General features: G+C 39.5%; 1 protein-coding gene across 16 annotated transcripts in view; it reads left to right on the forward strand.

The window, feature by feature from the left end:
* The window catches only part of DGKI (diacylglycerol kinase iota), a 463,467-nt gene that overhangs the window by 251,353 nt on the left and 190,058 nt on the right, over positions 1 to 22,056 (forward strand). For all 16 annotated transcript variants that reach the window (XR_010842070.1, XR_010842071.1, XM_059074881.2 and 13 more), the window contains 4 exons: positions 7,689 to 7,771; positions 9,595 to 9,655; positions 19,078 to 19,191; positions 20,679 to 20,816. Coding sequence is in view for 14 of the 16 variants with exons in the window: in XM_059074881.2 (XP_058930864.1) it covers positions 7,689 to 7,771; positions 9,595 to 9,655; positions 19,078 to 19,191; positions 20,679 to 20,816 (396 nt within the window). In the remaining 2 variants the exon portion in view is untranslated. The remainder of the gene's footprint in view (positions 1 to 7,688; positions 7,772 to 9,594; positions 9,656 to 19,077; positions 19,192 to 20,678; positions 20,817 to 22,056) is intronic.

A 22,056-nucleotide genomic window follows, 5' to 3' on the forward strand; every position in this document is an offset into this window, starting at 1 on the left:
CTCCCCTGTTAGGGCTAGCCTTTCCTGAGCTGTGACCATAACAGGACCTTCACATTGCAGATGAGGGTACGTTCAGCCATAGGATGGCGAGTCAGAGGATGAAGTAAACCATCCCATCTGGCAAAACGCAATCAGAGGAAGGAGTTTCTTATTCCTCAGTTCCTTTGAATCTCGTTTCCTCATAGTTTTCCCCTCCTCCTTTTATTCTCCCTGACCCAAATGAGCCATAGTTGAGACAAAGAGCCAAAGGGGAACAGAGGGTGGCAGTGAAAACGAAGCAAGTGAACCCAAGGAAGGAGAAACGGGGTGGGGGGCATACCCTTTCTTACCTGGAGTTTCTCGCTCTGGAGCATTCTGTGTTCAAGCCTTACATAGTGTGATGTTCTGTTTTGAGAAGGGAGACCATTCACTTCTATTTACCTTACAGACAAGTTGAGATTAGAAACATGATCTCTGTATTTGTTTGACATCCTCAGTTATGAGAACCTTTGAAATATCACTCATTAGAATTCTTATCTAGGAATTTTCCGTTTTAGGAAAATTCAGGAAATTTCCTCCTGACACTAGTGTTCACAGTCCGGGTAAATTCTGTTTGAATATAGAATACTTACTCTCGGGCTTCCCTGGTGGCTCAGTGGTTGAGAATCTGCCTGCCAATGCAGGGGACACGGGTTCGAGCCCTGGTCTGGGAAGATCCCACATGCCGCGGAGCAACTAGGGCCATGAGCCACAACTACTGAGCCTGCGCGCCTGGAGCCTGTGCTCAGCAACAAGAGAGGCCGCTATAGAGAGAGGCCCGCACACCGCGATGAAGAGTGGCCCCCGCTTGCCGCAACTAGAGAAAGCCCTCACACAGAAACAAAGACCCAACACAGCCAAAAATAAATAAATAAACTTAATTTTTTTAAAAAAGAATACTTACTCCCTTCTTATAGTCCAGAGGCTTTCAAACTGTTTGTAAATAAAACCCATGAAGACCCTTGTTAGAAATGCTCCACCCCATAAAATCTGATGCAGTGGGTCTGGGGGGAGGCCCAGGAATGCTACCGGTTAGCAAGCATCTCCCATGATTCTGATGTAGGTCTTTTGTGGAACACATTTAAGAAAACATCATCAAGAGTCATATCGGGGTCTCTGAGATTATCTGGGCTTTGTGTGAGGAGCGCAGTGGGTGAGAATTTATTTGAGATGAAAGTTTATTTTTTTGTTTGAAAAATAGCATCTCAGCTTGTCCTTACTTTCTTCAAGGAGGCTCATCTCTTAGTTCAGAGAAGTGGTTCTCAGCCCTCGCTTCAAGTCAGAATAACCCCGGCAGCTTTTAAGGACTGATGTCTGCTGCACCTCATGCTAAGAGCCTGTGAGGACAGGACCCCTTAACTGGTCTAAGTTCCTAGTAGATTTTCTCGTGTAGCCAGTGTTGAGAATCATGGGGTTCTTTTCTTAGGCTTTAATGTGCATATGAATCACTTGGGGATCATGTTAAAATGCAGTTTCTGATTCAGTGAGTCACAGGTGGCTCTGAAATCCCGCTTTTCTAACACGCTCTCTGGTGCCACTGTTGCTACAGCTCGGAGATTACACTGATTCTCAGGAGTTTACTGCAATCAATAGAGAAATACTTTGTTGTTCTTGTTGTTAAACCCTGATTTTTGCCTTTTCAGAATGGACTTATTCTGCTCATCTGTATCTAGATGTAAAGCACTCCCCTCTTCTGTTTTTGTTTTTGTTTTCCCTCTTCTGTTTTTGAAGCTTAGACTTCAAACTTAAAACGCACAGGCACAAAACTTGCTCAGGCCTCTGTTCTTTAAATGACTAGACGATATCGCCATCTGCTGGCAAGTAAAATGCCTATAGCTTTTTTTTCCTTCAGTATTTTATGTGTGTTCGGAAATCTTCCAGCACTTGGCAGGAATTTGTTGAGCTAAACACGTTATAGGGACTTGCTTTTATGTCCTCTTTTTAAACAATCCCTCTTTTCAACAGATGCTTCAGAATAACTGTCTCTGTTTTTCTAACACTCTTCAGGTAGACACGTACTGGGTGTCCTGCAAAGCTTTAGAGGTTAGTGGCACGGCTATTATTGGTGGGATGTGAATTATTTGAGGGAATAGTCACTGGAATTAGGGGCTATGATATCAACTTTGAGTGTCTCCTCCTGCGGAAAAGAGGTAGTACAGGAAAGAGAAACTTTATTCCCACATGATCCCCTCCCCGGTGTGGAAACCTGAGGGCTTGAGAAATAGGCCCCCTCTCTTAACACTTATCGCTGCTTTAACTTCAAAACTTATTATTTTTCTTGGATGCCCGTGACTCATTAACATGTTTGTACCTGAGACTTATGGACCCTTCTGATGTCTCTCAATGTTTCCTGCTTTCACACTGCGTCTCCTTCACGCTCATGAAGGAGAATTCATGAGTCAGTGACTTAGATTATACATTCATGGTTAGGCAAGCGTCCTTTTTTGATTGAGCTATAGCTGATTAATGATATTATATCAGTTTCAGGTGTACAACATAGTGACTCGATATTTCTATGGGTTATACTCCATCTAAAGTTTTTACAAAATGTTGACTCTGTTCCCTGGAAGCAGGTGTTCTGACCACTAGAATTATTCTGGCCAGCCAGTCCTGAGAGTTGAGGGTCCAGGCCTTGGGTGCTCACACTGTTGATTGTGAAATCCCAGGGTACAGGTGTGGCATGAGCTGGACCCCTGGATCAGAGTTGCCAGGGAGCTTATCAACGGGTTATAGGGGCAAGGGATGTTCAGCCTGTGGACAGGCTCATACTGACTGAGTTCACACACCATTCATGGACAGGCTTCCCCAGACCAGGGCTGGCCCTTCCTAAGTCAGGCCAGGGAAAGTCAACCCAGGTGGGGAGAAGGAGGAGACAACAAGAGGAAGTAACTTCAAATCTGAGTCCCCAAACTATTTCTACATACTGAACAAACAACCTCAATGAAGAGGTTATTTTCTACGATGTTCAACCTAGGGATAAATCAGAAAACATTATTTTATTTTTTTATTGAACTACAGTTAATTTACAATGTTGTATTTCTGGTGTACAACAAAGTGATTTTGTGTGTGTGTGTGTGTGTATATTCTTTCCCATTATGATTTATTACAGGATATTGAATATAGTTCCCTGTGCTACACAGTAGGACTTTGTTGTTTATCTCTTTTATATATAGTAGTGTATATTTGCTAATCCCAAACTATTAATTTATCCCCCTCCTTGCGCTTTCCCCTTTGGTAACCTTAAGTTTGTTTTCTATGTCTGTGTGTTTGTTTCTGTTTTGTAAATAAGTTCATTTGTATCATATTTTAGATTCCACATGTAAGTGATATCATATGATATTTGTCTTTTTCTGTCTGACTTACTTCACTTTATATGACAATCTCTGGGTCCATCCATGTTGCTATTATTTCATTCTTTTTTATGGATGAGTACTATCCCATTGTGTGTGTATGTGTATGTATAAATATATATTTATATTATATATTTAAAATAATATAAATATATATATGAAAATCTTTATTCACTTAACTGTCGATGGCCACTTAGGTTGCTTCCATTTCTTGGCTGTTGTAAATAGTGCTGCAGTGAACATTGGGGTGCATGTATCTTTTCGAATTACAGTCTTCTCCGGATAGATGCCCAGGAGTGGGATTGCTGGATCATGTGGTAACTCTATTTTTAGTTTTTTAAGGAATCTCCGTACTGTTTTCCATAATGGATGCACCAGTGTACACTCCCACCAACAGTATAGGAGGGTTCCCTTTTCTCTACATCCTTTCCAGCATTTATTATTTATAGACTTTTTGATGATGGCCATTCAGACCGGTGTGAAATGATGCCTCATTGTGGTTTTGATTTGCATTTCTCTAATAATTAGCGATGTTGGGCATCTTTTTGTGTGCCTATTCCAAAGGCCCCACCTGCTAATACCATCACATTGAGGGTGAATTTTGGTGGAGCAGACATCAGTGTACAGCAGTGGCTAAACCAAGCCACTTAGGGCCTTTGATAGGTCTAGGGCCTAGATGTCTAGCTCCTTAGCCTCTAGTCAGACTGATGTATCAAAATGTAAGTCCACTCCCTCTGATTAAGACATTTCAGTGACTGTCATTTCCTGCAAAACAAAGCCTGAGCTCCATAGCCTACATGACTTAATCTACAACTCACTTTGGCAGTTTCATCTCCCACCACCCCTGCCTCCTGGTCCAAAGACTGAAATGAATATCGTTTTTCCATGACATGTCTTGCTGTCTCACACGTCTTGTACCTTTACCCTAAAACTTCTTCCTTTACTCCATGTAAAAAGAAATAGTTAACTCTACTCATCTTGCAAGACACAGTTCACATATCATACATAGGAAGCCTTCATCCAATCCCTGTAGTTGGGCTTAGAGTATCTCTTCCAGCCACTCATACATCTCAGCAGGCATCTTCATCATAGCATTTACCATCTTTAGTGAACTAATTTATTTTGTGTTGGTCTCCTGAGCTCCTGGGTGTGCACATGGGCACAGAGTAGGAGCCTAATACAGGTTTATTGAATCAATAAGGTATTCCTTTGGGATTGTTTGGGTTAAGAGATTTCTTAACGTCTTCCTCCCACTGTTACTTTCCTCAGGTCTTTCTTATTGTCTGGATAGTTCTTTTCATGAGCTAGATAATGCCTCCATGATATAAACCAAGGCTTGCTTATTAACATAGAGTACTGAGCCCTACATGAGAGTTACGGTGCTTTGATGGCAATTGATGTGCTGCTATTTGAGCTGACCCATTCCTAATTGATTCTCTATACTCCCCAAATCATTATATTTTTTAAATGAATAATTCAGAGAACTTCCTTTGGAGAGCAAGATCTTCTCTGTCTTGTCCATCTCCTGATTCCCTTACCTAAAACTGTGCCTAGCACATAGTAGGTGAATGGATGAATCCTGTTCGTTTCCCTCTGGAACAATCTACCTGTTTTCTTGGAAGTTGTTTTATTCTGCCCCACTCTGTTCCCTGATACCTGGAGCTGGAGAGAACAATGTTTTATCATTCCATAGGAATACCCAATCTCAAAATAGCTTAGAACATTCTGTGGTCATTGAGGTATTACATCTACAACCATATGTATGAGAACACTCTCCAGAGCATATTAGAATTGATGTGTAAGCTATTTTTTTCATTTAGAGAAAAATTAAAAAGCTCTTGCACAGAAGTTCAGCTTTTACAAGGCATATAGCATGTGATGACTATGAGAGTATTTGAAACTTGCTAGTGAATTGTGTAAGTGATGGAGTAGACTTAATCTTGTCAGTGAGAAAGAAATAAGTTACTCTTTTCCTGGTGAATTAGTACTTGTCAACCCATTCAATTCTATTCAATAAATTATCTCTATTAAAGCACTAAGTAGCTTATCCTAGAGGTAGCAGCAGAGTAAATAGAACTAACTTAAATGATTTAGGTCTCTTTTCTTTACCCACCAAGATTGATTTAAAACAATGCAATACTTTCATTCAGACACTTATCATTTTTGCTAATGAATGTGTTTTAGAAAGATTACTTTTAAAAGAAGAAATTGTATCATGCCTGAATATCAACTCTGATAGGGCAGCCTTGCCTGTTTATGAAAGTCATCCCTGCCCAATTCTAGAGAGCATTATTCCAGTAGGCTGCAACATTAAGTGGCACCTCCTGGAAGCATGGGGTGCAAAACTTGCCAGCCTTAAAAATACCCCTTTTTCAAAAGGATAAATGTAGAGAATTAGGTGTTCAAACTAACACAAATTGAAAATGAGCAAAACCCCAAATGGTGTGGACATTCAAACCTTTTAGAGAAATTTGAAGATTAAAAAAAAAAACCTCGATGCTTTTTATTTTTATTTTTTGAAAGGTGTTAATTACCTAGTATTGTATGTATAAGAGAAACTGGAATTGAGATGCACACCAAAGGTGTGCCAAAGGTAACGACGAAGGAGTAATTAACATCCACGATTCACATTGCCCTAGGAATCTCAAAGTGAAAAATTAATTTTCTCGCAAGTCAGTTGGAAATTTTTAATAAACTGATTGGTCATTAGAATGACTCTGGTGTTACCTATGAAACATAAAAGATTACTTGAAATATCTTCATCCCCAACTGACTTGATACCAAGACCTGGTGTTGAAAGAAGAGAATGGTTTAGTATTTAGTTATTATTATGTATCTAAATCTATATCTAGATTTTGTAGGAAACAAAGTATGTCATTTGGCAAAACAGAAGGATTAGTTGTAATAATTAAGGGTAGAATGTTATTCCTAAATTTATAGAAAGCACATGATAAAGCAGAACTTTTAAATTATAGGTTTGGATGAAATATGGAACAAAAGACCTACACTGGCCTCTGTTAACAACTTGCATAGCAATGTGATAATTATAAACTACACTGTAGCCCTCATATGCTCAAGTGTAGTTTAATGAATAGATTAACAAGGAACAAAAAAGAAAGGGACTAACATTTACAAAGGCCTATTTTGTGCCACATACTGTGCTGAATACAAAACTATTACTGATTCATTTAATTCTCATAATCACCTTGGAAAGTAGACATTGCCCTATTTTACATGCTGAATTTCTGCAAGATTATAAATTCTCACAGTCACCCAGTTAGAACACCCAAGTTAGCTCTGACTCAAATATTGTGCTATTTCTACTGTACTAGGATGACTCTCAAATACAGTGTATAGGTAAACAAACTTAGGAATATTTTCAAGAAAGAGCAATCATGATAGCTAATAAAGGCATGATAGTTATAAGCAACGGATGCTGCCCAACCGATCAAATATTATTTGCTGTGGTTGGTAGTGACCTAAAATGAGGCACCCTACTCAATTTTAAATCTCTTTAGATACTGCTTAATAACAAAAAAATTCTTCTTTAATTTGATTTTTGCTCAATTCACTTTAAGAAGTGATCTCCAGAACTGCTTTGTATTTGCCATGATATCTCTATAAATGTCAGTTACTTAAGACACTCCAAAAATGGTTATGAGAGAGAGAAAAAGACACAGATATATACATGGAAATTGAAAAATGTCAAAGTAAGAGTTGATAGCACTAACTAGAGAAATTATATATTTTAAGTACTGGGGAGCCTGAGATACTTTTGCTGTGGTTAAAAACATTTATTTCAATAAAGTCATACTTACCTAATACTGTCCTTATTTCATATTATGCAAAGACAATAATCTGTACAAGAAAGTAAAAAGTAATGTTAAATTACATAAGTTGACTAATAACTTCCCTATGTGGATTTTCATCCATTAAATAATGAGAGTAAAAGCCAATAGATACTAATCATTAAGCATTTGTTGCATGCCAACCACTTTGATGTTCTCCTCAAACATTATTGCATTTAATCTTTACAACAAGTCTGTGAACTAGGCATTTTTATTCCTGCATTAAAGAGAAGAGGGCTGAACTTAGTGAAATGAAAGAACTTGCCCGGAGTTACACAGGTTAGACAGAGCCTGATATAAGCATTCAACCTAGTATATCGATGGCCAAAGCCCATGATTTTAACTAGTGCTTTATACTGTTTATAATTCAATATTAGTTTTTAGAACAGGATTTTATTTTTATTCTTTAAATGAGCAGGTAATATTTGGAAATTTCTTCCTATTATTGTCATTTTTTTTTTTTTTCTTACAGGGAACCAAGGTCCTGCAGATGTTCATGTGGTACCTGAATCCACGGCAAGTCTTTGATCTTTCTCAGGAAGGGCCAAAAGATGCGTAAGTCTGGAAATACCGTCCATGGTTCTTACTATTTCAGGCGAGTGAGAAGGACTTTCTGCTTTGGAGTCAAGCTTTATTATTTGATTACCTCATAAGTATTTTTCTGGCCGTCTCTCATCTACTTGCTCACCTGCACTATCCTCCCTTTAAAACTTCATCTGATGTTTCCTTCTTCATTGGGTTAGTTTCCTTCAACACTTATCCTCTGAGTTGTTAACTCTGAGTGTGTTTGCTGCTTAGACACATGTAACTAACTGTACGTTATGAGCAAATCTGAATTGAGAAAGGATCCATCCTTTTTCTACTTATGCATGTACCACTTTGGAGATGTACATGAACGGGAATGTAAGTGTATCTTTGTGGAGAATGACCATATCTGTTTATGAATATTTTCATTTATTGGCATTAGAAATTGTATGCATCTGTGTCCATTTGAGAGCTTGATTGATTAATTGATTATACCTATGGATTCCATACCAGAGTGGGGGAGACATTCTAATTCCTGCTCAGTCCTTCATCTGAGCCTCTCAGAAATTTCATTCTCTTGTTTTTTGTTCGAAGTGGTGAAAAATAAAGTCTATCTGTAGATTACATGTATCCTATATCTTCCCTTTCGTGGAGGGGTACATGGTGAGAAGGAGCCAGGGACATTTCTGCTGTTGTCTGGTTCCCTTTTTAAAACCCACCTAATAAGGTAGTTCAGATGTCATCTGGTAACCATTAGAGCTAAACAGATACTAATTATTTTTATAACTACTTATAAATAAGTAATAATATCAGAAGCAAAGAAACACAAGCTCAGACAATTTCTAGAAAATAATATTCCTGTATGAAATAGATAAATTACATATTTTAAGCCTACGAGAGAACATTAATTATGAAAATTAATTTCTGTTGTCATTCTCTTAATCTATGAACTTCCTTGCCACTAGAGTTTGCTATAAGACTTCTATATTTTTTTCTGCATTCAGATGTATTAAGGCAAATCTGCTTTTGCCCATTTACATTTACTTTTGTTAAGATTTTATCGTTTTTAGTTAGACTTTAGGTAGATACTTCATAGATAACCATAAAGAACATGGCAGGACAGGAACTATTTTCAGAAAAAAAAATATGATTTGATTTAAATAGGTGATGTTTTCTGGAATAGAACCATTGAAACTGTCACTTAAGCAAACATTTTAGCCGGGGCAGTATCATTGCATTTTCTTGAGACAACAAGAAAGATCTAATTTCAAGCAGACAAATTCAAAGTAAAGAAAATTCAGTAAATCTTCCCTTTGGGGGTTGAGGAGTATAAATGGGGGTTTGAGCGTCAGCAGGTGAGTTGAGAGGGCGATGGAATTGTGGGTGCGGTAGTAATAATGCTAGTGGGGTGTCCTTCCTATCTCTCTGAAGAAGGTTTTCTAGGAGTAAGAGTGGGAAGTGTAGGTTTGAAAAATAAACAGGTCTGGGAAAAGCTAATCAAATTTGATGTTCTTTGAGAAAGGAGGGAGAAGAATGGAAAGAAAAAGAAGGAATTTGACACTAGTGAAGAAAATAATGTGCGTTGACACATTAATAGGAATTAAGGGGAATAAAACACTAGGACACTCTAAAACCCCATTCCAGTGACGTTTGCTGCCAGCCCCTAATCCGATTGTTGGAAGCAGTACTTGTGGTGACTAGTTTTGAAGGTATTACCATACTTGTGGTTATGCATTTTCTCCAGTGGACACCCTCCACGGCCCCCCTTCGTTTTGGTGTGTTTTGGAATCATGCTCTCTGCTATGGCTAGTGATACGCTTTTTTATTTACTTTTCCTTCTGTATCCTCTACAGGCTTGAATTATATAGGAAAGTACCAAATCTGCGGATTCTGGCCTGTGGTGGGGATGGAACGGTAGGTCCTTGAAAGAGAATCTAGTTCTCTCCCTTGTTTCTTCCATTTGTCTTTTGTTTTCCTTAAGACATTTCTCTTTCTTCATTCCCACCTCAGAGTCTTTCCAATCCCCTCAAACCTCTGTCTCTCATGTGAATTCAAGCCCCTAAGGGTTAGGAGGGACTTTGTTATTGCCCTCAAGGATTCATACTTAATCTTTCTAAATTAGATCTCCTTCTCTCCACTAGGCTATATCCTTTCCTGTTCCACAAAGTAAGGGTGTGATCACATCACTAGAATGAGGAGTGTAGATGACTAAATTATTTTTAAAACAGAAACTGACCTATTTCCATATATTCTTAATAATTGGTCACAACTATGGAGGAGAAGTATGCGTACACAATTGAATTATGGCTTTTTTTTAACTGGTGGAAATAAAACTTCGAATATTGACTAACATTGGTTTGCCTTAACGATCACAACTGGTTCCCTTTATAGTCATTTTTGGAGACAAGATGGAGTTGGGCTGAAGTTTAATATCACTGGTGTGTTTTCTCCCGTTTTTCTCATCTGTTTCTCAATTTGCCCTCTACTTATGTTGCTATATTTAGCAAAGGCAAATAATTGAGAATCATGACATTTAGATTTTGCTGTCCAGTGTCTTTTCTTCTGTATTTGGAGTCTGATCTCATAGGATTTTATTATGAACTATCTTTGGCTTTTCTCTAATCTTCCTAATTAGAATGTTTTATTCTCAAAGGCAGCAACGGAATCTTCTAATTTTATCTCTCACAGCACATGAACACTTAATGCAGCACTGGATACACATTATATACTAATAAACACAACCAGAAAAAAATAATTTAAAAAAAAACAGTGATTGCACTGGACCTTTAAGATTTTCTGCGGAGAGGAAAACATTTTTCAGTTGGGAAAGTAATGTTTACTATTCTTGGAGACTCTAATTCACATGATTAGCTTATAAAATTTGTTATAAAGTCTTAAAGAAGCCAAACCTATTTCACTATGTTTAACCCAGTGTTTTCCAAAATTATTTGACTATGGGGGTATGCCTGGTGTCCTGAATTCAGAGTCCTTCCTCTTTCTTGACTTAAGTGATCGTTACCTCAAATCCACATCGGTTGCCTGTTCCATCTCCATGTCTTGGGCTTCATCCTGGATTGGCTGTTCCACCTTCCAAACTTCCCCATTATCCACTGCACCTCCCATCACCTCTCTCTGCCTCACTGCTGCTTCTTCCTTTCCTCTACTCAGCAGGTATGTGTAGGAAGCACTGTTCTAAGTTATGTGGTATTGAGGTATTCTCTGCAGTTAGGGAAGTGTTTGAAAACATGGGAATTCAAAGCATAAAGGACAAAGAAGAGAGCCAAGTCCAGACACTTGTGAAACATTTATAATGAAGGAGTCAGAGCTGAATTTCAAAAGGAAAGTGGAAAGATAGAAGCAGAAGAGCACCAGTAGTCTATTCTGTCAAGACAAACAAAAAACCAAAAAACCCAAAAGGAGTCTCAAGACAGAGGCAGTGATTACATTCTTAAGAAGAGACTGAGGAATTACTGTGGATTTGGAGACTAGGAAGTAACTGGTGGTTTTCAAGAAATAGTTTCGAGCGAGTGTCTGGGACAAAACCCAGAATGAGAGAGACTTGGTACCTCCCTAATGGGTCCTAACGACCAGATCAAATCACAGTGTTGAATTTCTGTACCCCTGGTGCCATTAATGTCGCTGCTTGGCACACAGACTACCTTGTGCCCCAGCTCCCCTAGCATCTCTTCTTTAAATAGACCCTATTAACGGGTATTCCACAAGGCTAAATGTAACTTTTCATTTATATCATAAGCACTTTTTCTTCTTTGGTACCTTATCTGTGATCCGAACTTCAATTTTCACTTCCTTCTACCTAACTCACAACCGCACTAGACGTTTATACGTGGGTCCCTTACAACAGCCGTGAAAAGTAGTGTATGTCCCCTAGAACCGATGCATACTTTTGAACTAATTCTTTTTGTCAGCGGTAACCTCTGTAGTCCAGTCATGGAGAATCAAAACTTTGCATATCTTATACCTTATGTAAAACCAGGTTGTATTTTATTTTACCTTGTTAGTTGTTTTGTAAAAGATATGTGGGGTTTATGAAATGTTTATCAAGGTACGTGCTTGACATTTTTATCAGTTTCGAATATGAAACTTTAAATTTTGAGTGTTTTTATATATATATAAAGAAGAGGCATCCCGATGGATGCATGAAGAAAAGCTGTTGGCTCAAGGCAAGTGAAGTGTAGGGTATGTATCTGACATGAGGTGCTCACCCTTTATTTAGTGAGTGCATCTGTCCCTGCAGAGGCTGTCAGAATTCTGTCAGTGACAGGGTTCCAGGAGGAATCAGATATGTAATATTTTTGACGGGTTAGGATGAAGATATGTTAACCCTCAATCAGTGTGTGTACAAGGACTTATTAAATATATAGACGTGTTGCATTAATTTGGAGAAAAGTTATTCGGCTTCAGTACGAGTTACTTTAATTTTATCCTGGTAAAAAGTGCAAGGAGGCAGATGCTGCCGTTGGAGGAGGCAGAGGTGCTTCTTTGGAGGAGGAAGAGGTGCTTTGGAAGGTTCCTTAACTTCTTCTGAGACATTCTACATCTGAAAAGGGATACGTTTGGATCCCTAAGGGTCTTCACAGCTGTAGCATTATGTTAGTATAGACCATTGCTGTTCAAGAGAACTATAATGAAAGCCGCATTTTTACATTTTAAGTTTTCTAGAAGGCACTTAAAAAAACTGAGAAGAAGCAGGTTAAATTAATTTTATAATATATTTTATTTAACCCACTATATCCAAGATATTATCATTTCAACATGCAATCAGTATAAAGTCATTAGTGGGATATTTTATGCTCAATTTGGACTGTCTGCACAATCTAGCATATATTTTAAATTTACAGCGCCTCCAGTTGAGATCAGCCATGTTCAAGCAGTCCGTCACCACACAAGGCCAGTGACGGCTGCAGAGGAAGGTGGCCCAGGTGTGGTCTCTCTGTAAGTAGTTTGCATAATCCTGAGGTTGTCACACAGCTGCAGGTTTCGAATGGGCTGCTCCCATCTTTGATCTCTAGGGTGAGAGAAAACTAACTCAGAATGATCTCAAACCTTCATGTTTTTAAACTAGAAACAGTCTCTGTTTGGTCACGGGGTAAATTTGTATTCTATCCTCTCCTCGGCCACATCTCCACCCAGCCAGTTCCCCATGGCTGCCACCTTGGTTAAATATCGAGGAGTGGGTGAACTGAGACAGTAGGGTCACAGGTCCCTTCCCCTCATTATGGATCCTTAAGGTGAAACATGATCCCTCCTTACCTGCCCTTGGCCGTGATGAACTGGGCTGGATCCAAAGGTCCACCCTTAACCCTGTTAACATCTTTCCAAAGGGCTGGGATTAAATGGACTTGAGCCACACACTTTATGCTTATTTCTGATTCCACTGGCTTCCCTAGATGAGGATACATCCTACACAGTAGGCTCCCCCATGCCCTGACTCACTACAGCCGGAGCACGGAAGAAAAGATTATTATTCCCCTTTAATTGACGGGGCCAGCAGATGGTTACACACGCCTCTTCTCCCTCAGCACCCCAGCACCCCGACGTCCCAGCCTCTCTTGAAGAAGAGCTTGGTACACCCTCAGTTGTCCTCTTGCCGATGGGAGGATGGATAGCCTAAATCTACATTCTGTTTCAAAAAAGCTCATACCTTGACTATTATCTCGATTTTAAACATTTCTTTTAACACAGAGTGACTTTGTAAACTATTGAGTGCAAATATGAAAGTATCGAAAGGAAGAATCATTGTGTACATGTAAGAAAGGGAACCCAGTTGTCAAATGCTGCGTTTCGATGATCTTTCTGGGTGCAGAGACGTTGCCCTCGTTCTCCTTTGATTTCTCCGTGTGGGTATCCCTCACTTTTCTGCCTGCAGATGATATGAGGAAAGGCAACTGTGCATCTGCTTCCTTCAGAGAAAATGTCAAATCACGGCCCTCTCCACCCCTCAGCCAACGCTAATGTTAAGCATATCGCCACATGAAAACGTTGCTCCGTGTGCACTTGGGAAATATTCAGTGATGGTTACAGCTGAACAGGGCCAGGGGGTGGCAGCATCAGGCAGCTGCAGGTCTGTCTGGGCTGCTCTGCTCAGGGCCGAAGCCGGCACCCTGGTGTTCTAGCCCCGTCAGCCCTGCATTTCCTAACACAGAGGCAGCAAGGAACTCTGCCACCTGGAAAATGATCTTGCCCAATCCAGATAGTTTTCTTCAGTTGTGATGGGAAATATGCAAAGCGGTGTGTGTTGCAGTTAATTAAGTTTAATTGAAGGGGTGCTGGTCAAGCTGGTGGAGAGGATTTGGGGTAATGCAAAAGCCCCAGCAAACACAGTCGCTGCCCACGAACCTGCAGTCTGGACTTCCAGCAGGAGCAAGGTCCTGGGAAGGAAGAGCCTCGATAACAGCTTTGGACCTTAAGACTTGTGCATAGTTTTGCTCTCATAGGGGCAAGTACACGGATTATTACTCAAGATCTTTTATGTCTCCTGCTATTGTAGGTGTATTTGTTCCATATTCTCTCCCTCTCCCTCCCCCCCTCCCCCTCTCTCTCTCCCTCCCTCCTTTTTATGCTGCAGTGCAGCTTGGCTTTTACTGTTTGTGATAGTCTGTGAAAGAGAGATTTTTGTGACTTGATGGCAGTCAAAGGTGGGAGTGATCTGTGAACTTTGAGACTCAACTTTAAGTGGAGAGACAGGAAGAGGGCATTTTGCTTCTAGGAAACTGGACCTTTATGGATGGAGTAAAGAAAGAGGAAGAAAAATATATCTTAATCATAGCAGTTAATGTTAATTTAGCATTTCCTTTTTGTCAGGCACACGCTAAGCAATGTCTCCATGTTATTTAGTTGGTAAAATACCCCTATGAGGCAGCTACTGTTATCCATTTTTACATAGGAGGGAACTTAGGTTAAGTGACTTACTGGCTCCGTGAGTTTCATTTCGGTAGGTGATGGAGCTCTGTGCCTTCCCTGCACGCCTACGTTATGTTGCCTTCTGAGGAAGCTGGTTGTTGGGTAGTGATGATGTAGCTCTTGGATGAAAACAACTCTTCAGGCATTGTGCAAAGGAAAGATACGGGTCCACTTCAGCCAAAGAACTGTTAGCCTAACATGGATGGTACATGAGGGAATTTCAAGACAAAAAAAAAAAAATCTCTGCTGTGAAAGGCAGGAGACATTTGATGACTCCAAGCATTGTGTAATGATGAAATACTATGATTATCTGCTTGCATTCAGGGGAAAATTAAATAGTTGATTAACTGGCTATTGGAAAAAGAAGACAGAATCTATTTATGCATTTTTTTTAAAGCAAACCAATTGAGAAGAAAGGGGAAATCAAAGGGTCCAGAGGGCTCCTGGCATTTTGTGTGGAACCACATCACGGTTTCATGTGGATTCTTGGCAACCTTCTCAGAGAAAAAAAATAACAAAAATAAAAACAGGAACAGTGCTTAAGGTTTGAATTAGGACAATTATACTGATCAAAGGACTATTAGAAGACACCGTATCAATTCGTGGAAGTTATGGGACACTTATTTCAAAGTTATTTGAAAATTATTTGTGTTTCATGGGCTGTGAATTATTCCTCTAACCTTCCCATCCATCTTATATTAGCGTTCTTCCTGGGATTTAGACTTTCTCTCTGCAGGCTCGTGTTCAGAGGAAGTTGTTTTGCTGTGTTTGATTTTTTCCTTTTCCTTTTTTGTTTTTTTAACAACTTTATTGGAGTATAATTGGTTTACAATAGTGTGTTAGTTTCTGCTTTATAACAAAGTGAATCAGTTATACATATACATATGTTCCCATATCTCCTCCCTCTTGCGTCTCCCTCCCACCCTTCCTATCCCACCCCTCTAGGTGGTCACAAAGCACAGAGCTGATCTCCCTGTGCTATGCGGCTGCTTCCCACTAGCTATCTGTTTTACTTTTGGTAGTGTATATATGTCCATGCCACTCTCTCACTTCATCCCAGCTTCCCCTTCCCCCTCCCTGTGTCCTGAAGTCCATTCTCTATGTCGGCATCTTTATTCCTGTCTTGCCCCTAGGTTCTTCAGAACCATTTTTTTTTTTTTTTTTAGATTCCATATATATGTGTTAGGATATGGTATTTATTTGTCTCTTTCTGACTTTCTTCACTCTGTGTGACAGATCCTAAGTCTATCCACCTCACTACAAATAACTCAATTTCGTTTCTTTTTATGGCTGAGTAATATTCCATTGTATAGATGTGCCACATCTTCTTTATCCATTCATCTGTCGATGGGCGTTTAGGTGGCTTCCATGTCCTGGCTATTGTAAATAGAGCTGCAAAGAACATTGTGGTACATGACTCTTTTTGAATTATGGTTTTCTCAGGGTATATGCCCAGTAGTGGGATTGCTAGGTCGTATGGTAGTTCTATTTTTATGATTTTTCCTTTTTCTTTCTCTGCCTCCTTTTACTAATCCTTTCTAGTAGTTTGAATGGTTTCCAGGAACCTGAGAGGAGAGTCGGGTTTTCTTTAAGTGACTAAGGCTCCCATCCTGCAGCCGTGTCAGGGGTGTTTCAGGTGTGTCATTGAGCTCGTGGGAATTTGGACGCACTGTTAAAGCAAGGCTGTGTGCCTCGAGCCTTAAGGCATCCCAGCTTTCTATGGGTTATGGCCTCAGGCAGTGATCTCTCACCCTCTCTTCTTGGCCTCTTTTCTGCCGGCCATGGGGAAGCCTGGTTTCATACACAGCCTCCTACCAGTCAGGGGTGAACTTTTATTCCCCCTAATCAGACAGAAGCCAAACTCCTGGCTTCCTCTGCTTGCCATTTTGTGCTTCATTTGTTTCTGGCCCATGAAGACATTTTTTTTTCTCCCGTGTCTGTGTCTAGAGTGAAATGGGGTGTTGAAAGTGTGAACTCATAGCATTATCTTTACTTGGAAAAGATAGACCTATTTCAAATAAACATAACAAAAATCTACCTAAAGGTAAATGGACTGACTTGTGAGTATAAATCATAAAGGGAGGTCTGCATGATCATCTCCTAGAAGTTTTAAAGAGACTGCCTTCTTCTCCCTGCTCTGTATGGGATGTTGAATTGGTTTCCAGTAAGTTCCACCGCATTTCTGAGAGTCTCTGTTTCTACTCAGGGCTGTTTACAGCTGCAGCCAGTGATCCCAGTTTGTTGGGATTTCTGAGTTTTCACATCCTTTTTAATGACTTTTAAATCCCCTTCTTGTAGTTTGTTAGAGGTAGCTGCTTTTACTGTGTCTAGTTTGTGCTTTCAGCAGCTCAGGAGCAATATCTAATATAGTCATCAGCACTACTTTAGCATCTGGCATTTTTTTCCTTTACTTCAGTTAGCAAGTTTAGTGAGTATTGTGGGTAAGGGAAGAGCTAAAGAAGTGTTGGCTGGAAATCTAAGGACTTGGCTAGGAGCAAATCACCCAGTTTGGGGGAAAGGGGGGGATTTTGGACACTAGAGTAGATCTGGATTTTTAGTTTACCACTTTGGATGAACATGGTGGTATCCCTTTCTAGAAGGTAAAGACAGTTTTAAATTTCTTGCCAGATGCGCAAGTTTGACATCCTGGGAAGTACTCGTCTTGGAGGAGAAAGGATTTTAGATGCAAGTCAACAGACCTGGCATGACTCCAACTCTGCCACTTTTGATTATTTTGTCTTGAGCAAATAACATGACCTCTGTGTACCTCAGTTAATAAAGCTGCAAATTAACTGAATTTGACTAAGCAATTTCCAAGCTTTCCCCAGTGTTCCACACATTCCCAAGGTACATGCCATGGTCTCAGGGATGTTCAGGCCACATCTAGAGCTGGGTTTATTTCTTTACTGAAAGATCCCCTGTACCAGAGTGGCTAAGAGGTTGGCCTTTGGTGTGTGGCAAACCTAGCTTTGAATGTCAGCTCTACCTCGCAAATGATTAAAGAGGTCACTAAACCTTCCAAGTCTTGGTTTCCTTATCTACAAAATGGAGACAAAAATTATATCTATCGTAGAGAGTTGTTTTGAATCTTAATAAGATAATTCAGTAGAAAAATTTGCTCAGGGACTAGCACATAGAAAGCAATCAGTATTCCTCTCTTTTTGTTAATTGTAAACTCCTTGAGAGCAGGCATTCTGCCTTACCTATCTTAGTGTAGTTCATTTACCTTTTTATTTCAGTTACTTAGTTCCATGTTTTATATGCAGTACTGTTCAATAAGTGTACTATTAAAGTACTTTTTAAAAAAATTAAAAAAAATAATTCTCATACAAATTTAGAATGAATGCATGTCAAAAATTTATTTAGCTTTTAAATAAAGGAATCAGCAATATAATACAAGAAGAGGAAAATGATTATGTAGTTTATACCAAAATAATTTTTCTAAATTTGAGACAAAATTAGTTTATGCCCTTACGGGGGAATAGAACCATAACCTTTAAAGTGATCTCTTCTTGACATTTGTATCTCTACCGGACAGAAATCCTCAAGTTAACCTACAGTCATAAAGTTCTTAGATAAGCCTGTGACACTACTCTAGAATGACATTGTGAGGATATGCAAGTTTCTTTTTGGTACTTCCAAGGTTGGGGTAATTTTTCTAAATAGTTATAACAAGACTAAACCCAAAGTATTATTTATCTTAGAAAAAGATTAAACAGGAACATGATTCTAGTATATAAGTATCTATTTTCTGCCTAAAGTTATAATAAGTACTAAGTTCATCCATAATTATATTTTCATAATGTTTCATTAAGGGGAATGTAGGGATATTTAGGAAAGCATGACTAATTTCTAAGATAACATGGAGAGTAACCATTTAATAAGTGCTTACATGGGCCATGCACCATAATGAGGGTTTTATATACGTTTTAGTTTAATCTATAAACAATCTTGTGAGGTAGGCATTATCTCCATTTTGAAAATCAGATAAATGAGACTGTGAGGTTAAATAACTTAATCAAGATTACAAAGCCAATATGAGCCAGAATTGAGATTTAATCTGATTCTGAGTCTTACATTTCCTGCAGTGCCCTATGTATATACCTCCCTAAATTGTAAACTCCCCTGAATTTTAAAGTACATCTCTAGTTAACATATAGATGAATGTATCTAGTTTTGCTTATATGATACAGCATATACAAAATGGTTCTTTTTCCTATAAGAGACTTGCCATTTTGAAACTGCTTGAGATAAGTGGTCTTTCAGTTCCCTGGTCACTGGATTAAAACAGGCATGTTTTAAAGAAAAATAGAACTATTCTATTTGCTCCTTTTAAAGGCTTCTGTTCTCACGTTGTTGTCTTTGTAACTTATCTATCTTTCTTATATCTCTTCTGGTCCCCAAAATGTCTGTAGGTGGGCTGGATCCTTTCCATTCTGGATGAACTGCAGCTGAGCCCTCAGCCTCCGGTTGGGGTCCTTCCTCTGGGGACTGGGAACGACCTGGCTCGAACTCTCAACTGGGGAGGGGTAAGAACTGCCCTCAGGGGCTGCCCATGTCATCCAGCAACAGATCCCCAAACCCACAGATGCTCGAGTGGAAGGGGCATATTCTACTCTTGTTCAAGGAACAAGTTAGAGTTGAGAATCAAGGTCCCCATGAACCATGGTTTTATCTGGTGACTTCTTCAGTTGAAACTTATAGTCAGCTAGAGAAGAAGGGAACGTTTTATATTTTAAAAACTGGGGGGTTAGTACAGAGGCCTGGGGCTTTTTGAGGTACCCACTAAAGACAGAGGGTGGGTTGGCCTCAGGCCCTCATGTTAAACAATCACAGAGACTTGAATTGCTCCTGACCCCCGAGTCCTCTCCAGAAGAGAAGCTGGTTCAGATTTACAATCCTTACTTTGGAAGAGTTATGGCTTTGTTTGAGCATTTAGTTTTCTGGTCAGTGTCCTCATGATTTTATACAGGTTATACAGGTAATCAACTGTATACAGGTTATACAGGTAACCAACTGTCCTTTTCAACATGGAGCCAATTCAGGAAAGCTTGTTGAAAGTAGTTTACCTGTCACTAACCAGCCATTTTATCATCATCATCATCATCATTATTTTTATAGTATTAAGAAAATAAGAAAGCACAATATGCTAACATATGCTGCCCCACCAGCTTTTTAACTGCTCATATGAGACCATTGCCTGGGCTGGACTCCATGAAAATTATCTTCAGATATTAGCAGATGTTAATCTGGCTTTTGGGTGCATTCACCTCCCATAGGTGATAATTATGTCCGTATATTAGCAGATATTTATTTGGCCTTGGATGAATTAACCTCCCATCGGTCTTTTTTTGTAAGTAAGCATAGTATAAATAATAAATATATTTACATGAAGCAGCTAAATGTATTATTGGTATTAATTCCTCTTATCCAAATAAATGACTTGACTGTCCTTAATAATCGTGCTATCAGTAATGTGTGCTCAGGGAATAAGTAGCTAGCTCCCTAGCACGGCTATTCCTCAGTCAGACTTGCCTTAGGTCCTGGAAGGAATGGTGTCCTAGTACAAGGTCAGGGAGAGGTGAGTGAAATGGAACGTCAGTGGAAGAAATTGTCTAGCCGATGTCACCTTGATTCTTTTCCCGCTTTTCCACATACACTTGTTCTGTGTATCCTCCAAATTCCTCTAGTAGGAGGCCTGGGGCGACCTGTTTTCACTCTGATAAAAAAAACAGCCATCCGGCATGGATCTCAAAAGCCTGCCGGTGGCTATTGGTTCTTGCTGCTGGCAAAAGTCATTCCTCAGCCCAAACCAGCTAGAGTTAGTATTTCTGTGCACATTAGCCATGACTATTGTCTTAAATTCTAAGTACCTTGAGGAAAACAGTTTACTCTCCCAGCCTCGCTAACTGCAAAATAAACAGCGGTAGAACAAGGGCTCTGCCTTGCCTGAGATACCTTTGGCTGTACTGTTCCCTACTCCAGACAGCAGTGTGTGTGCTCTTTGATTCCTTAGGGCTACACTGATGAACCCGTGTCTAAGATCCTTTGCCAAGTAGAAGATGGGACAATTGTACAGCTAGATCGCTGGAACCTCCACGTGGAAAGAAACCCAGACTTGCCTCCAGAAGAACTTGAAGATGGCGTGTGTAAGGTTAGCGAGTTCTTCCTTCAGCAGAAAGCTAACCCCTGGAGTATCTGCCTGAGGCACAGGAAATACGTTCCTGGCTGCAGGGTCATGTGCTGATTCCTTCCTATGAGATGGCAGGATGGTGTTTGAGTTGACGGCTACTAGGGCTCTGAGTATAACACTTCCTGATGATTCTGCCCCATCGACTTCTAAAGACCAGGATTTCCTACCTGCTTCCATAGCGCAGGGAGCTGTTCTCTGTCCTCAGATTCCACACCAGAAAGAAATGTATCAGTTTTCTAATCTTTCAGATTCATTGCAAACTCTTAACCTATGAGAAGTTTAAAAATATCGTATGATCTGAAGCATTAGGCACAGGGTCTTTCAATGGAAAGATAAATGCCTGAGATTTCTGGTCTGATAGCAAATATTTCCATTTCATCACTTGATTGGGACATCAAGATGCCTAAATAAATGTTTGACTTAGTGTTTTCCCTTCAGTGATTGAACTTGTATCTCAACCCAAGACAAACCAAGGGACATAATTGTAAAAATACTACTATAGAGCTTCAGGGGAACATTTGGCTTTAAGTTCTGGCCTCAATCTCAGATAAATTTGATAGGTTTCTGAGTAGACACTTGCTTTCTATTACTTTCCACTTTTCTTCTATAACAGTGTTTTCAAATTTTTGTTGTGTAAGAATCTCCAGGTGTGCCTATAAAATGCAGATTACAAGGTCCTATTCCCAGTGATTCTGATTAAGTAGTTGCAGGGTGAAGGCCCAGGCATCTGTACTTTAAACAGCATCCCTGCTCTATTGGATTGTGCCATTGATTGAGGCCAAGATTTCATGGTAGTTTCAGCCTTAAAATCCAATATCATTTTAGACCAAATCAATGCACCTTTATTGGTTAGTACCGTGATCCTGACCAATTGTGATCAATGCTCAAGTTACTTGTTTGGCTAAAATTGGTTAAAACATGTTTTGTCTTACCTTCATGGTTTTTTCACCTAAACTATGATCCAGAAACTATAAGGTTTTTAGTAGATATCATGATTGCTCAGTTGATCTTGAGTTCGTAACATCACAATGTTGTTTAAACAAGTGTCATCTTGGGATATAATACTTCTTCCCAATGTATTTGACTTACAGAAATTGGATTGAAAACAGCTAAAGTACAAAGAAGTGTACCATATGGAAATGTTATGGACTTATCCCCACTCAACTTGGAATGGTTAGAACCTCAATAGCAATCTATATTT

The sequence above is a fragment of the Kogia breviceps genome, chromosome 9 (genome assembly GCF_026419965.1).
Source record: "Kogia breviceps isolate mKogBre1 chromosome 9, mKogBre1 haplotype 1, whole genome shotgun sequence".
In the NCBI taxonomy this organism is placed as follows: Eukaryota; Metazoa; Chordata; class Mammalia; order Artiodactyla; family Physeteridae; genus Kogia; species Kogia breviceps.